At 41.9% G+C, this 18230-nt stretch overlaps 1 protein-coding gene across 4 annotated transcripts in view; it reads right to left on the bottom strand.

The window, feature by feature from the left end:
* The window catches only part of SRGAP2 (SLIT-ROBO Rho GTPase activating protein 2), a 124755-nt gene that overhangs the window by 19336 nt on the left and 87189 nt on the right, over positions 1–18230 (bottom strand). For all 4 annotated transcript variants that reach the window (XM_054648875.2, XM_054648876.2, XM_077190654.1 and 1 more), the window contains exons 12-18: positions 17455–17482; positions 14380–14410; positions 13415–13475; positions 11001–11078; positions 6676–6810; positions 4418–4523; positions 2936–3160 (exon numbers count right to left, since the gene is read on the bottom strand). In XM_054648875.2, coding sequence (XP_054504850.1) covers positions 2936–3160; positions 4418–4523; positions 6676–6810; positions 11001–11078; positions 13415–13475; positions 14380–14410; positions 17455–17482 — 664 coding nt within the window. The remainder of the gene's footprint in view (positions 1–2935; positions 3161–4417; positions 4524–6675; positions 6811–11000; positions 11079–13414; positions 13476–14379; positions 14411–17454; positions 17483–18230) is intronic.

Genomic DNA, 18230 nt, shown 5'->3' with positions numbered 1-18230 from the left:
AGAAAACCTCTCCTTGCTGCATTTTCCACCTAAAAAATTGTCCTTGCTGCACTTTCCACCTAAAATCCTGTCCTTGCTGTATTTCCCACCTAAAAAATTGTGTTTGCTTCATTTCCCACCTAAAAAAATGTCCCTGATGCATTTTCCACCTAAAATCCTGTCCTTGCTGCATTTCCCATCTAAAAACCTGTCCTTTATAAGTATAATTTTAACAAATTAAATTCATTACAGTTACATTTTGGTGAACTTCCTAGATCATCATAAAATTAGTGATGGAACCTAAAAAATACCCTCTTCATTTTCAATTTGAAAATGAAAATGAGAAAACCTCTCCCTGCTGCATTTCCCACCTAAAAAATTTGTCTTTGCTGTATTTCCCACCTAAAATCCTGTCTTTTATAAGTGTAATTTTAACAAATGAAATTCATTAAAGTTACATTTTGGTAAACTTCCTAGGTCATCATAAAAACAAAACCTCTTCATTTTCAATTTGGAGAAAATCCATCCTTGCTGCATTTTCCACCTAAATTCCCAGGGATGCTCAGGGTGGGATTTTGGGGTGTCTGGGCAGGGCCAGGGGCTGATCAATGATTCCTGAGGGTCCCATCCACACTTTTATTCCCTTCACCTCATGGCACAAAACTTCTTGTCCAAATTACTGTGTTTCCTGAAGGCCATAAATATTATTAAGTTGTTTTTTTGGTTTTTTTTTTCCCCTGCAATTCCTTCATATATAACATCAGCTAAAAACATCAGAGAGAGGGGTGAAATGAAGAGAATTTCCAAAAGGTTTTGGCAAGTGCTGTGCACACAGCAGTGAGTTTGGAGGAGCCTCTGAATGAGGAGCGATCCCACAGCTCTGAGACAAGCCAGGGGAACAAGGCCTGCTCTGTCCCCACAGTGACTGCATTTAAAAAAACCTATTTATGTTAGCCATGAAAATAACCACTGCCATTGCTGTGAGGCTGGAGGAGAGCAGGAGCAGTGATGGGGGGAGAAGTGGGGCACAAATGAACATTCCTGATCCTCAGAGGGAGGGAGCAGCTCAGGCGGGAGGGAAACAGAGCCTTTCCTTTCCTTTTTCTTTTCCTTTTTCCTTTCCTTTCCCTTCCTCCTTTCCTTTTTCCTTTCCCTTCCTCCTTTCCCCTTTCCTTTCTCCTTTCCTTTCCCCTTCTCCTTTCTTTTCCTTTCCCCTTCTCCTTTCCTTTCCCCTTTCCCCTTCTCCTTTCCTTTCCCCTTTCCCCTTCTCCTTTCCTTTCCCCTTCTCCTTTCCTTTCCCCTTCTCCTTTCCTTTCCCCTTTCCCCTTCTCCTTTCCTTTCCCCTTCTCCTTTCCTTTCCCCTTCTCCTTTCCTTTCCCCTTCTCCTTTCCTTTCCCCTTCTCCTTTCCTTTCCCCTTTCCCCTTCTCCTTTCCTTTCCCCTTCTCCTTTCCTTTCCCCTTCTCCTTTCCTTTCCCCTTCTCCTTTCCTTTCCCCTTTCCCCTTCTCCTTTCCTTTCCCCTTCTCCTTTCCTTTCCCCTTTCTCCTTCTCCTTTCCTTTCCCCTTCTCCTTTCCTTTCCCCTTCTCCTTTCCTTTCCCCTTTCCCCTTCTCCTTTCCTTTCCCCTTCTCCTTTCCTTTCCCCTTCTCCTTTCCTTTCCCCTTTCTCCTTCTCCTTTCCTTTCCCCTTTCTCCTTCTCCTTTCCTTTCCCCTTTCTCCTTTCCTTTCCCCTTTCTCCTTCTCCTTTCCTTTCCCCTTTCTCCTTCTCCTTTCCTTTCCCCTTTCTCCTTTCCTTTCCCCTTTCCCCTTCTCCTTTCCTTTCCCCTTTCCCCTTCTCCTTTCCTTTCCCCTTCTCCTTTCCTTTCCCCTTTCCCCTTTCCCCTTCTCCTTTCCTTTCCCCTTTCCCCTTCTCCTTTCCTTTCCCCTTCTCCTTTCCTTTCCTTTCCCCTTCTCCTTTCCTTTCCCCTTTCCTTTCCTCTTTCTCCTTTCCTTTCCCCTTCTCCTTTCCTCTTTCTCCTTTCCTTTCCTCTTTCTCCTTTCCTTTCCTCTTTCTCCTTTCCTTTCCTCTTTCTCCTTTCCCCTCTCTTTTCCTTTCTCCTTTCCTTTCCTTTCCTTTCCTTTCCTTTCCTTTCCTTTCCTTTCCTTTCCTTTCCTTTCCTTTCCTTTCCCCTTTCTCCTCTCCTCTCCTCTCCTTTCCTCTCCTCTCGTCTCCCCCCTGCCCAGATGACAGGAGCTGCTCTGCCTGAATTGCTTCCAGATGTGCTCTGAGCCTGAGCACGTGGCCAGGCCTCTGGAGCTCCAGGCTGCATGGAAATGGTGATTTTGCATTCCTGCCTCTTCCCTCCCCCCCTGCAGCCCTGGAAATTCAACTGTGCCACAGCCTTGGAGGTTCAGCAGCAAGTGACCCCCGTGGCTGAAGCAAAGGCACTCCAGAAAAGCAGAGAGAAAAGGCAAAAAAAACCCAAAAAACAACAAAAAGAGATTGATTTTGGCAGCTACCAAACCAGAACATCCAAGAAAATCCCTCCACAGCCTTGCCCTTCAAGATAAGTGAGTGAGGTTTGACAACTGAATAGCTACTTTATACCAGCTTATTTCTTTAAAGCTGAGGACTCTCCAGAGGGACCAGAGCCATCTTTGCTGCTATAAAACAGATTCAATATATTTCTTTTATATATATTAAAATATATAATATAAAATATTATATATTATATATTTTATAATATATTTTATAATATATTCTATATAATATTATATATGTAATAATATATATAATATTATTATGTATATATATAACATTATTATGTATATATATATATATATATATATATATATATATATATATATATATATATATAAAAATATATAAAAGAAATCCTGAATTAGCCAACACTGCTGCAGCATCCTAACCCATGGATAAACGTGCAGCCATGGCTCTGCTCAGAGCACCCATCATACCAGTAATCCTCTGTGTTTCCACCTCTGCTGTAGACTGGGCCCTCCAGCTCCCTGGGCCCTGGGAAGATGTTCTCGTGTTGGATGATGATGGTTTTGATCAGTTCATTGACGTGAGCCTGGCAGGAGACCTGGTCATGGCCCTCGGGCACAGACATCAGCGTGGGCCCAAAGCAGATGGCCAGGTTGTAGGGATCCATCATGTTCTCTTCACTGAACTGAGATAAACTGCAAAAAAACAGAGGTGGGAAGGAGGGTGAACAGCAGAAATCATCATCATCATCACCATTGTCACTGCCATATTTCCTGAAAAATCCCTTCCCCGGGAATTCTTCTCCTGGGAAGCTGAGAAGCCTCAGAGAAAAATGAAAACAATAATGATCTGATTTACTTCTCCTGTGTTTTGCTGCTTTGGAATGTGGTTGGAGATTGTTTATCCAACAGGTGAGTGTTTGATTGGTTTAATGTGATTGTTTTAATTTAATGATCAATCACTGCCAGGCTGTGTTGGATTCTGGAAGAGTCAGGAGTTTTCATTATCATTCTTTGTAGCCTTCTGTCTGTCTCCTTTCTGTATTCTTTAGTATATTATAGTATAATATAATATAATATAATATAATATAATATAATATAATATAATATAATATAATATAATAATAAATTAGCCTTCTAAGAACATGGAATCATATTCTCAATTCCTCCTTCATCCTGAGGACCCCAAAAATTTATAATGAAAAAAAATATCACACACCATCACCATCCTCTGCTCAGAACACAGGTGAGCTCAGTTTTGGGCTTTATGGGACACAAATGTTCTGGATCCAGGTAAGAAATGAGACACTGGTGGTATTTAGTGAGAAATGAAACAGAAACTGCAAGGGGAGTTTGAAAGCTCTGGGTGCTGATTTTCATATTTGACTTTATTTCTTCTCTGCTATTCTTGTTCAGAGCCCACCTGCAGCCCAGCTCAAGTCCAGGGTTACAGCAGGATTAAAACTGAATGGATTTAAACTGAAAGAGAGTTTGGGAACTGAAATGAGATATTGGGCAGAAATCCTTCCTGGGAGGGCGGGCAGGCCCTGGCACAGGTGCCCAGAGCAGCTGGGGCTGCCCCTGGATCCCTGGCAGTGCCCAAGGCCAGGCTGGGCAGGGCTGGGAGCAGCCTGGGATGGAGGAAGGTGTCCCTGGCCTGTCCACCCTCAGTAATTCCATGTTTATCCCAGAGAGAGTTTCTCTCCCAGCAGAGCCCTGGAGGCAGGGGTGCCAGGGAAAGGTTTGTGGGCAGCTGCTGGAGCAGAGAGGCAGCACAGGAGCACCTGGCAGGGCCACTGAGCACATTCCTCAATGCCAGCTCAAAAAGGAGGAGGCCTAATTTTAAGGAACTGCTCCTTCCCACCTCTGCAACTGAGGCCAGCCTATAAAACCACCCCAGAACCTGCAGAGCTGCAAATCAAAGGCTCTGAAGGTGCTCCCAGGGGTACTCACTGATTGAGGAATGCAAAGAGGTATCTCATGACAATCAGGGTGGTCTTGGGCAGGTTCAGCAGCACCTTCCGGACGTGCAGCGCTCGCTCCTGCAAATTGTCCATGGCTGGAAAAGAGAGAGCACAGAGAGAGTCACCCCTGTGCCACAGCCCCAGGGCCACCAGGACCCCTGCCCTGCACACTGGGCAGCCAGCAGAGGCCAGCAGGAGGGGATGTGGCTGCAGAACCTGCTGGCAAAGCCCAAACACCTCCCTGCTGTGGGGGAAGATGGAACAGGAAAGCCTTATAAATATGATTGCCTGGCAAAAGAGTTTGAGAATATGGAAACTATAAGTGAGATTGAAATGAAAGCAAGCTTTGAGATCCCTCAATTACTGAACAACTGGAAAACAATGGTGTGGCCACTGAAGGTGATCCCCTTTTGATGGAACAACACCCTCTGCTTGCAGACAGGCCCAAGGGGCAGAGCAGACCCTACAGCTTGGCAGAAGGGGCCCAAACAGGAGTTTTTAGGGTTTAAAATGTAACACAGTGTGGGAATGTAATGATTCTTATAGGCTGTATGGATTTGTATCTTGGACTAGATTGGTCAGTGAGAATCAGAATATTCAGCACAGAAGAAGATTTATGGTATTGGAACGGGAACCTCGCTCTCTTACTCTCTTATCCTCTCATCCTCTCTTGTCACAGCCATATTTTCTGAAAAATACTTTTGCCGGGATTTTTTCTCCTGAGAAGCTGAGAGGCCTCAGGAACAAAATGTAACCAATGGTTATCTGCTGCTGTGGAATGCAACAGGTGCATCTGGGATTGGGCTCATGTGGTTGTTTCTAATTAATGGCCAATCACAGCCCAGCTGGCTCAGACTCTCTGGTCAGTCACAAGGTTTTATTATCATTCCATTTCTTTCCTTTCTGATTAAAGCCTTTCTTCTATTCTTTTAGTATAGTTTTAATATAATATATATCATAAAATAATAAATCAGCCTTCTGAAACATGGAGTCAAGATCCTCATCTCTTCTCTCATCCTGGGATCCCTGTGAACACCACCACACTCTCTCTCATCCTCTTTACCTCTGTCTTTACTTCCCTCAGGCCTGCTCTGAGCTGTGGCAGCTCCCAGCAGGGCCCTGCACCCTTTGCAATAAACCACAATAAACCCCAAATTCCAAGCCCTGGCTTCAGAGATCTCTGGTGTCCGTCTGTCCTGACCCTCCCACCCCCCGTGGCTCCTCCACCCTGCGAGCGTGGGAGCTCTGGATGTCACCTGGCACAAGGGCTCCTTCAGGGCAGCTGGGAAAGGTGGGTGTTTGAAAAGCAGGAGCTGGAACACTCAAATGAACATAGCTAAAGGCTGAGCAAAGGGCTCTGTGTGCAGCAGCCTGCTGAGAAACAAGTGGGCAGCATCAATCAGCTCACAAGGGAGAGCTCCTTAGGGGGAAAGGGGATTTTGCTTCTCAACATAACACAAATCCAAGTCTGGAAATGCATTTATCAGGAGCAGAAAAGCACAGGCCAGTTCTGAAGCTGTCTGCTCAGTGATCTTCTGCCTCTCTTGAGGGGCTGTCCCTGCAAAGGCCATTTCTCTGCTTGGACAATGGAATCATTCTGCAGTTCTGGGGGATGTAGCAAGAGCCAGGCCACTTAAAAAACAACACAGAAACCACAAACAACCCTCTGCCTGGCAGAAACACCTTTAGTAACCATGAAAAATGTTAACAGTGAGTGCTCTGATGATTGATATGCTGGAGCAGGAGGCAGTGGATGGTCCCTTGTGGGTATGAAGCTAAAAGGAGCATGAATAAAAACTACCTTGTCAGCTGAGGCCAGCACACAGGAGCATGGCAGCAGACATCCAGGGAAAGCAGATATCCAGGGAACCCTGCTGGTGATCCCTGCCTCAGAGAGGCCATTTCTGACATCCTCTGATGACAGCTCTTCAAGATTATTTTACACAAAAGAGGTTTTTTTGCTTTATTCTCTTTTAAAAGAATCCTGTCACCAAGCACTGGCTCACAAAACCCCCTCACACAGCCCTCAAAATCTGTGAATTTCCATCTCCTTGTTCACTGATGTCAGAGCAAGGATGGCTGTGAAAAGGTGACTGGGTAACAGAAACCAGCCCAGCAGCACAAACCCAGCCAGAGAAACCCCAAAATCTCACCCTGGAGTCAGGAAAAAAAGGGGAAAGGGAGGGAAGACAAGCGGGGGGATGAGGAAAATGAATCCAATTTCTTTGCAGTTCTTCATGTACTTACTGACACAGGCAATCAGGTCATGGAAGATGTCCTTGGGGAACAGGGGGTGCTCCAGGCCTCTGAAATAGAGCTTAAGGACTCCTGCTATGGAATCCATGTCGTGGTCATTCTGGTCCCCAGCCAAGGGATCTTCCCCTTAGGAGCAAGGAGAGGAAAATCAGAACACTGGAGGAAATCAGAACACTGAAAGGAATCAAACACTGGAAGGAAATAAAACACTGGAGGAAATCAAAACAATGGAGGAAACCAAACACTGGAGGAAATCAAACACTGAAAGGAATCAAACACTGGAGGAAATCAAACACTGAAAGGAAATCAGAACAATGGAGGAAATCAAACACTGGAGGAAATCAAACACTGAAAGGAAATCAGAACAATGGAGGAAATCAAACACTGGAGGAAATCAAACACTGAAAGGAAATCAGAACAATGGAGGAAATCAAACACTGGAGGAAATCAAACACTGGAATGAAATCAAACACTGGAGGAAACCAAACACTGAAAGGAAATCAAACACTGAAAGGAAATCAGAACAATGGAGGAAACCAAACACTGGAGGAAACCAAACACTGAAAGGAAATCAAACACTGGAGGAAATCAGAACACTGGAGGAAATCAAACACTGGAGGAAATCAAACACTGGAGGAAATGAAACACTGGAGGAATCCAAACACTGGTTTGGAAAGGATTTGTGGTCATCCCAGCCACCCCAGCTGCACTGCAAGGGTGAGGCACAGAGAGATCCCCAGCTGGGAAGCTCTGCCAGGGATGCCAGGACACCTGGGCCAGCTCTGTCACCCAAATGTCACCCAAATATCACCCAAATGTCACCCAGGGGGGTGTGGTGGTGCTCCTGCTGCAGACACACTCCAGGTGTTTTGGGCAGGGCAGAACATCACAGCTCCAGCACCTGACAGGGGGCTTTAGGTGACCCAAAACTGCAGCTCAGGTGGCACAGGGGACACAGGAGCACCACACACCTGGCCCAGGTGACTCAGGGGACACAGGAGCACCACACACCTGGCCCAGGTGATAGAGGGGACACAGGAACATCACACACCTGGCCCAGGGGACACAGGGGACACACAAACATCACACCTGGCCCAGGTGACCCAAGGGGCCCCTGAGCATCACACACCTGGCTTAGAGGACACACAAACATCACACACCTGGCCCAGGGGACACAGGGGACACACAAACATCACACACCTGGCTCAGGTGACACAGGAACATCACACACCTGGCCCAGGTGACTCAGGGGACACAGGAGCACCCCACACCTGGCTCAGGGGATCCAGGGGACACACAAAGATGACACACCTGGCCCAGGTGACCCAGAAACATCCCACATCTGGCCCAGGGGACACACAGAGCATCACACACCTGGCCCAGGTGACTCAGGGGACACACAGAGCATCACACACCTGGCCCAGGTGGCACAGGGGACACAGGAGCATCACAATCACAGGGACACAAGCATCACCTGGCCCAGGTGTGTGCAGACCCAGGGAATGGGGTGGGGAAAGAGTTTCTGGGACGATTTGTGGCTGCAGATCCATCATGGTTTGCCTGCACTACCAGAGGGAAGATGCTCACTCAAGGAGTTGCTCCCTGGGGAAAACTCCCTATCAGCCATAATTAGATTTAATGATGGGGCAATCCTCAAATTGAAGCTATATATATCCATTATGTGACTGGAATTACCAAAGCTTGCCTATTATCTTAATAACACACAGGATAACAAATGGGCCACTCCAAACCCGAGCACTATCCCTGGGATTAACTGCCACCAAGGGCTCTGCATGAAGTAATAAACTGCAGGGACCTTATTGTTAACTTTGGCAGTCCTCTACATCACAGATTTTACAGAGACAAGTGAGATGAAGGTGGGGAAAAAATCCTCTTTTTTATTTCTGCATGGAACCAGTGGGTACTTCCCCAAGCTGGTATTTTTTATATAAAAATCTGATTCTGATAAAGTGGGTATTTCCCCAAACTGGTATTTCTTTAAATAAAAATTTCTTATATAAAAATCTGATTCTGATAAAGTGGGTATTTCCCCAAACTGGCATTTCTTTATATAAAAATTTATTTATATAAAAATCTGATTCTGATAAAGTGGGTATTTCCCCAAACTGGTATTTCCTTAAATAAAAATTTCTTATATAAAAATCTGATTCTGATAAAGTGGGTATTTCCCCAAACTGGTATTTTTTATATAAAAACTTCTTTATATAAAAATCTGATTCTGATAAAGTGGGTATTCTCCCAAACTGGTATTTCTTTAAATAAAAATTTCTTATATAAAGATCTGATTCTGATAAAGTGGGTATTTCTGCAATCTGGTATTTTTTTATATAAAACCTTGCTTATAAAAAAATCTAATTCTGATAAAGTGGGTATTTTCCCAAACTGGCATTTCTTTAAATAAAAATTTCTTATATAAAAATCTGATTCTAATAAAGTGGGTATTTCCCCAAACTGGTATTTCTTTAAATAAAAATCTGATTCTGATAAAGTGGGTATTCCCCCAAATTGGTATTTCTTTATATAAAAATTTCTTTATAAAAAAATCCGATTCTGATAAAGTGGGTATTTCTCCAATCTGGTATTTTTTTATATAAAACCTTGCTTATATAAAAATCTGATTCTAATAAAGTGGGTATTTCCCCAAACTGGTATTTCCTTATATAAAAATCTGATTCTGATAAAGTGGGTATTTCCCCAAACTGGTATTTCTTTATATAAAAATTTCTTATATAAAAATCTGATTCTGATAAAGTGGGTATTTTCCCAAACTGGTATTTCTTTATACAAAAGTTTCTTTATAAAAAAATCTAATTCTGATAAAGTGGGTATTTCTCCAAACTGGTATTTCCTTATATAAAAATCTGATTCTGATAAAGTCGGTATTTCTCCAATCTGGTATTTTTTATATAAACATCTAATTCTGATAAAGTGTGTATTTCCCCAAACTGGTATTTCTTTATATAAAAAATTCTTATATAAAAATCTAATTCTGATAAAGTGGGTATTTCTCCAATCTGGTATTTTTTATATAAAAACTTGCTTATATAAAAATCTGATTCTGATAAAGCGGGTATTTCTCCAAACCAGTATTTCCTTATATAAAAATCTGATTCTGATAAAGTGGGTATTTTCCCAAACTGGTATTTCTTTATATAAAAAATTCTTTATATAAAAATCTGATTCTGATAAAATGGATATTTGCCCAAACTGGTATTTCTTTATACAAAAATTTCTTTATAAAAAAATCTAATTCTGATAAAGTGGGTATTTCTCCAAACTGGTATTTCCTTATATAAAAATCTGATTCTGATAAAGTCGGTATTTCTCCAATCTGGTATTTTTTTATATAAAACCTTCCTTATATAAAAATCTGATTCTGATAAAGTGGGTATTTCTCCAATCTAGTATTTATTTATACAAAAATCTGATTCTGATGCTTTTCCTGACTGTGACACACATTCCTGCCTCCTGAGGGTGTTCACTCTCAGGTAGATGGAGCTGAGGCCAGGTGACATCACCCACCACACGTTGCTCATTCCAATTCCCTCTCCCCCAAAAGCAAAATAAAGCCAATTAATGCCTGCCCTTCTGCAGCAGCAGCAGCAAGCAGGGAAAACCACGGATCCAATTCTTTGGGAGCACAGATTCCAGGGATTAACAGAGGCCCTGTTGTTCCCAGGGAGGGCCTGAGGAGCAGCTCCTCTGAACCTGCCCTGCCAGGGAGAGGAGCCCAGCACGGAGCTGATGAGGCAGGAGGCTCCCAACTGCTCCCTGCCTTTGTGTGGAATGGCTCTTCCCAGAGAGGAAAAATCCCATCTATTAACAGCTACCTCAAATTAACACTCTCTTGAAATTTCCCCCTCTCCCTTGCTGGTATTTTGAATAAATGTAGCCAAGCTGTGCCTCAACAAGAGAGAAAAAAGCCATGGAAATTCATCCTCCAGCACACAAAGAGCTGGGGAGAGGGGAGGAAACTGCAGTTACACCTCATAATGAAATCCTCTACGTCCTTTAGTGTTGCAAACAATCAATAAGCTATCAGACATGAGAGGAGATTGAATTCAGAATATTTATTACACAGACACTCCACAGGGTACAAAGCACAACAGCAAACAAGTGAGAATCCAAGGTTAATGAGCACCAGGGAGGTGTTTGGGAGAGCCTCACTCGGGAAACACAAAAATCAAAGGGACAGAAAAGAAGGGAGCTGCACTCAGGGCAGTTCTGAGGGCTCACACAAATAAATCCCCACATCTGGCAGTAGCTCCTGGGCTGTGGGAGGAGCTGTTCCTTACCTCTCTCAAACGCATTTTTGATGTCGTTCACTTCAACCTGGGACCCAGAGACTCTGAAAATTCCTTCATGCTGCAAACCTGCAGGAAAACAAGAGATGCTGATGACAAGATAAGATGGATTAGATAAAAGAGGATGGCACCTTCAGCAGCTGCAGCTCCTGTGGTAAAGGAGAAACAAGAACAAAGGCAGAGGAGGCTGTTGAAAAGCCACTTCTCCCTGAGATGTCCAGAATATGAAAAAACAGAACTCAGCACAGACAGGAGAATTATTAACCCTTCTAAACTGCTGGAGTAACAGGGCTCTGACAGCCATTGATGTTATCTCTCACCCTGGAGGATCCCTAGAGGATTTTACAACCCAGAGGAAGTCATAAACCAGCAGTGGAGCAGCCAGGAGTAAAATATGACCAATGCCAGGAGGAAAATGTTTAAAACATTTAAAAAGGACTCAGTTGGGTCTGTTGGAAAATCAAAGCCAATTGTAGAATCTGTGAGAAATCTGCATAATCCTGAGGGATTTATCCCCATCAGTTCCTACTCCAGTGTGGGCTCAAGGATTTTGACCAATGCCAGGAGGAAAAAGTTTAAAATGTTTAAGAAGGATTCAGTTGAGTCTGTTGGAAAAATCATAACCAATTGTAGAATCTGAGAGAAATCTGCATCTCCTGGTGCTGAAATCAGCATCACCCTGAGGGATTTATCCCCCAGTTCCCACTCCAACATGGTCTCAAGGATTTTGACCAATGCCAGGAGGAAAACGTTTAAAATATTTAAAAAGGACTCAGTTGAGTCTGTTGGAAAAATCATAACCAGTTGTAGAAGCTGAGTGAAATCAGCATCTCCTGGTGCTGAAATCAGCATCACCCTGAGGGATTTATCCTCCATCAGTTCCCACTCCAACGTGGGCTCAAGGATTTTTTCCAGCAAATATCCAAATATGGCTTAAAGAAAGATTCTAGATTGATTCTAGAACTGTAACTTGGTTATTCCAAGTGCTGATGAGAATGGGACTCCAGATTATGGTTTCTAAAACAGTAATGGGACAAGGGAAACAGGCAGGACCTGCATCTTGCTTAATGAAGATGGATTCCACCTCCCTCCCCACGTGCTAATTAACAGCTGCTTCCCACACTACTAACAAATGATATAAATTAAAAATGAAAACAAACTGCAATAAATGCACAGCATTCAAGGCTGGCAGAGGTCAACCTTCCAAAGAGGCATAAATCATCTCTCTGTGGCACTAAGTGAACAATTAATTCACTGCTTGACCTCCTGCATTCAAACACCCCGAGCGCTCCTCCTCCTCCTCCTCCTCCTCCTCCTCCTCCTGATGAAGAGGATGATTGTTCTGGTGAAGGCCACGTTTCAGGGCTCAAAGGAAGGTGAGAGCAGGGGAGGGATGGGCAGCTCATTCTGCAAGGAATAAAGGGGCATTGTTGGCAAAACAACATTTGCAAGGTCAGTTATGTGGAGCACACACAACACCAGAAATCAGAGCCATTTTCCTTCCGTGGCAGCTCTGCACAAGCTCCTGAGCCATTCTGAACATCCCTTACAAGGTTTATTTTATTGGTTTAACCTCTAAAAGATAGGTTATTTTATTTTATACTCTTTTATGTTATGCTATTTTATTTTTGTTTTACTTTAATTTTATTGGAATGTCCCACAAACTCACCATGCATAGGTTATTTTATTTTATTTTATTGGAATGTCCAACAAACTCACCGTGCATAGGGGTTTTTTTTGGTTTTTTTTTTTTTGTTTTGTTTTGGTTTTGGTTTTTTTGTTTGTTTTTGGTTTTTTGGGGGTTTTTTTTTGTTTTTTTTTATTGGCATGTCCCACAAACTCACTGTGCATAGGTTATTTTATTTTATATTTTATTTTATATTTTATTTTATTTTATAGGAATGTCACACAAACTCACCGAGCATAGGTTATTTGATTTGATTTGATTTTGATTTTAAAGGAATATCTTACAAACTCACCATACATAGGTTTATTTTATTTTATTTTATTTTATTGGAATGTCCCACAAACTCACTGTGCATATGTTATTTTATTTTATTTTATTTTATTTTATTTTATTTTACTTTACTTTATTTTATTTTTATTTTATTGGAATGTCCCAAAAACTCACCATGCATACGTAATTTTATTTTATTTTATTTTGTATTTTATTTTATTGGAATGTCTCACAAACTCACTGTGCATATGTTATTTTATTTTATTTTACTTTATTTTATTGGAATGTCCCAAAAACTCACCATGCATAGGTTATTTTATTTTATTTTATTTTATTTTATTTTATTTTATTTTATTTTATTTTATTTTATTTTATTTTATTTTAATTTAATTTTTAATATTTTATTTTCTATTTTATTTTATTTTCTAGGGATGTCCCACACACTCACCGTGCCTGCTGATGAATCGGATGCAGCTCTCCACCACCAGGGGAATGGCTTGGGAGGAATCCTGCCCAGGGAGGAATCCCAGCAACAGCAGCAGAATGCAGAGTGAAGAGGGGAAAAAAAATAAAAAATAATAAAAAAAGAGAAAGGTTTGACTCTGCACACCAAGATCACACCTTGCTCTCTTTACCCCAAAACTCCCAAGTCCCAAGACTGAATTGGAATTCCCAAACTTTATCCTTAAAGTAGCAACAAGAGATTTTTTGGGTCCTCCCTATCTTAAAAAAAACACATTTTAGCTCACTTGGGTACCAAAAAGCAACAGATTATCCCCAAGGCCAGGGGCACAAAGATTTGTAAATCTTTATTACAGGAAGGCACAACAAGAGAGCAGCTTTAAATTTGAAATTTTAAATTCTGCCATGGAAAATGAACAAGGTTTTGGATTTTTGATTCCAGGTCTGTCAGAACACAGAGTAAAAGCAATTTTAAATTTTGCCATGGAAAATGAATGAGGTTTTGGGTTTTTGATTCCAGTTAATTTCAAGTTTTGCCATGGAAAATGAACAAGGTTTTGGATTTTTGATTCCAGGTAATTTTAAATTTTGCCAAGGAAAATGAACAAAACAAAAATGAACAAACAAAATTTTGGATTTTTAATTCCAGGACTCTCAAAACACAGGGTAATTTTAAATTGTGCCATGGAAAATGAACAAGGTTTTGGATTTTTGATTCCAGGTCTGTCAGAACACAGAGTAAAAGCAATTTTTAATTTTTTTCATGGAAAATGAATGAGGTTCTGCATCCAGGTTTGAGGGGTTTCTCCAACAAGACTGAAAAGGTCCATGGAAGACAGGGAGGGACGGATAAAAAATTTGTTTTCCACTGCTCCTCCTCTTCCCACACCACGTCCCTGCCTTGTCACTGAGGGAAATGTTAATTGTTTTAATTATTGTTTTAATGATTACCTGCTTCCTCACGGTGGAGCTGCGCCGGCCACTGGTCCAGGGGTGCAGGAGGGGAAAAAAGAGCAGAAAATCAGAATAATCCTCCCCCATCACCAGCTCATCCCTCCAGGGCTCCCAGCCACACGCTGGAGCAGGGAAGGAGCCAGAAATCCCAGTAAACCAAAATGCCAGAGGAAAAATCCCAATAAAACACAATTCCAGAGCAAAAATCCCAATAAACCAAAATTCCAGAGCAAAAATCCCAAAAAACCAAAATTCCAGAGCCAGAAATCCCAGTCAATCATAACTCCAGAGCCAAAAATCCCAATAAACCAAAATTCCAGAGCCAGAAATCCCAGTGCACCAAAATTCCAGAGCCAAAAATCCCAGAAAACCAAAATTCCAGAGCAAAAATCCCAGTAAAACACAATTCCAGGGCCAGAAATCCCAGTAAATCATAACTCCAGAGCCAGAAATCCCAGTAAACCAAAATTCCAGGGCCAGAAATCCCAGTAAACCAAAATTCCAGAGCAAAAATCCCAGTAAAACACAATTCCAGAGCCAAAAATCCCAGTCAATAATTCCAGAGCCAGAAATCCCAGTGCACCAAAATTCCAGAGACAGAAATCCCAATAAACCAAAATTCCAGAGCAAAAATCCCAGTAAACCAAAATTCCAGAGCCAGAAATCCCAGTAAAACACAATTCCAGGGCCAGAAATCCCAATAAAACACAATTCCAGGGCCAGAAATCCCAGTCAATCTTAATGCCAGAGCCAGAAATCCCAGTGCACCAAAATTCCAGAGACAGAAATCCCAGTCAATCATAATTCCAGAGCAAAAAATCCCAGTCAATCGTAATTCCAGAGCCTCACTCCAGTTGTTATGGACCTCCAGGAAAATTGTGAGTGACTTTAAATCGCTCAAAACCTGCACGAGGCACGAGGGAGCCCTGACAAAAAAGTCACCGCTGGTATTTTAATTTTGACCAGACACAACCCTGGGTTCCAGGCTGAAGTTTGATATAAATTGCACAGGGAAGAGCAGCTGGGAGCAGGCTGTGCTGTTCACAGTGGAGTCTTTATGATGGTTTTGATAAGATTTCAAATAAATAAATAACATTAAACCCCCCCCCTGGAACAGCAGCACACACCAGCCTCGCCTGTCTGCTCTCATCTGTTGGTGTTGTGAGACATTAATGGCAGAAAAATAGGAAAAAAGCCCTGCTCTGTCAGGGTTTTCCCCTCAAAATTTATTGCTGGGGTTTAAAATTCCTTTAGTTTCTTGTAAAAATGAAAGCAAGGGAGATAATGGCAGAGAGGCCCTAATGTATCACTGCAGCCAATTCCCTGCCAGGGCAGATGGCTGCTGAATTATAAATAAGGGGATTAGAAGTGTGATTTTTTTTTAAAAGCCTGTACAATGTGTTAATTTGGAGGAAATTCCTTTTGTAAAAAAAAAAAAAAATCAAAAACACTGAATGAAAAATAAAAAAAAATAAAAATAAAAATCCAATTCCACGGGCTGTCACAGACAACGAGGTGGGTTTTAAACTGTTAGCCAGCACGAGTCTTTGATATTTAAAATTGTTTCATGATGAATAATATTTTATTATTACAGATGTCAGGGCCTAATTAGGAGCTGTCAGTTCGGCTTTGCAGTGAGGAATGGGAACAGCAGCCATGAGTCCATGCTGGTGGTAATCACCTTGCTCTTGTTAATGAGGCAGGAGGATGCACAGCCCCAGAGCCCCTGAATCCATCACTCTGGAGCATCTCTTGCTTAGACAATTTGTTTGATGGTTGGAGCTTTGCACTTTGGCTAAAGAAACTTTGTAAAATAGGTTTGGTTGTTCTAATGGTAATAATTGTAGTTTTGGTAGCAGTGTTTTGTGTACTTCAGTGTGTAAAAAATTATGAGTGTCTAATATTTTAGTTGTTCATCAGAATGGGGAAGATGTGGGGGGAGATGAAACAGGAAAGGTTTATAAATATGATTGTTTGGCCAAAGATTTTGAGAATATGGAAACTATAAGTGAGATTGAAATGAAAGAAAGCCCCTGAATCCATCACTTGGGAGATGGGGATTTCTTGCTTAGACAATTTGCTTGATGGTTGGAGCTTTGCACTTTGGCTAAATCAAACCTATTGTAAAATAGGTTTGGTTATTCTAATGGTAATAATTGTAGTTTTAGTAGCAGTGTTTTGTATACTTCAGTGTGCGCAAAAAATGATGAGTAAGACAGTGACTAATATTTCAGTTGTTCATCAAAACAGGGGAGATGTAAACTATAAGTGAGATTGAAATGAAAGAAAGCCCCTGAATCCATCACTCTGGAGCATTTCTTGCTTAGACAATTTGTTTGAGCTTTGCACTTTGGCTAAAGAAACTTTGTGAAATAGGTTTGGTTGTTCTAATGGTAATAACTGTAGTTTTGGTAGCAGTGTTTTGTATACTTCAGTGTGTGAAAAATGATGAGTAAGACATTGTCTAATATTTTATTTGTTCATCAAAACGGGGAAGATGTAAACTATAAGTGAGATTGAAATGAAAGAAAGTCCCTGAATCCATCACTTGGGAGATGAGCATTTCTTGCTTAGACAATTTGTTTGAGCTTTGCACTTTGGCTAAAGGAACTTTGTAAAATAGGTTTGGTTATTCTAATGGTAATTATTGTAGTTTTAGTAGCAGTGTTTTGTATACTTCAGCTGTGTGTGAAAAATGATGATATTTATAAAAATAAAAATAAAATATAAATAAAAATTTAAAAATTTTATAAAAATTATAAAAATATCATATATAAAAATTTAATTTTTAATAGATGTATACATTTAAGTAAATTTATTAAACTCCTGCCCCATCTCTGGAAGTGTTCCAGGCCAGGCTGGATGGGATTTGGAGCATCAGGCACAGTGGAGGTTGGCACTGGGTGAGCTTTAATGTCCCTTCCCACCCAAACCACTCCATGATTCCATTCTGTGACTCTAAAATCAGTGTATTTTTCTAACAGACACATATCCTGGGCTGGTAACTGATCTGGAATGACCAATTTGCATCAGATTTTCCTTAAAAACCACAATTCCCTGAGCCACACCTACCTGGCCAGGGCACAGTCTGTCCGCTGACCTGTGGAGGAGACAGAGAAATCCAGAGTGAGGAGGGAGGAATGGGGAAATGCTTTTAACATTTCTGTACAGAGAATTTGGGAAGGAGGTGGAGGAAAGCAGAGGAGAGAGGAGGGGAAGCTCCAAGGACAGCACCAAACCCAGCCCTGCCAAACCAAACCCAACCAGGAGCCAGCTCAGGCTGTCCAAGCGCTCCTATCCACGTGAATTCTTGGTTTTAAATAGAAATCAACCTCCCTGAGCATTTTAATTGTTGACTTCTGCCAAAAAACTGGGCTTGTCAGTCCCTCCCTGCCTCCCTCTTCTCAGGGGAACTGGTGGGGCAAGAGATTCTCCTTCCCCCAGCCCCTGAGGAAAAGTGCAAACATTCCCACATTTGTCAGCCCACAGCCTGAACGTGCTGGCACCAAAGCTATTTTCAGAGGCAGACGTTCAGTGGTGTTTTTAATAAACATATTTATAAAAAACACTCCATTAACTTGGGCCGAGTTTTCGAGGAAGCAGCAGCAGCCAAGCTCAGGGACTTGCTAATTCAGCATCACCTAAACCATCCCAACAGAAGAGGCAGGGGAGAGGAGGATGTGCTGCTGGGAGTGGGACAGGAACATTTTTTTGGTGCAAAAAAAACCAAATAAAAAATCAGTGAAACCACACTGATTCCCACCGGCTGAAAATGCACCTTCCCTCCTGTTGTCTTCCTGCTCCTGGGGAGGTGGAAGGAGGAGTGAGGGAAGCAGCTAATTGCTGAT

The sequence above is a fragment of the Agelaius phoeniceus genome, chromosome 25 (genome assembly GCF_051311805.1).
Source record: "Agelaius phoeniceus isolate bAgePho1 chromosome 25, bAgePho1.hap1, whole genome shotgun sequence".
Classification (NCBI taxonomy): domain Eukaryota; kingdom Metazoa; phylum Chordata; class Aves; order Passeriformes; family Icteridae; genus Agelaius; species Agelaius phoeniceus.
The sequence above is the reverse complement of the archived record's forward strand: the minus strand, read 5'-3'. Positions and strand labels throughout refer to the sequence as shown.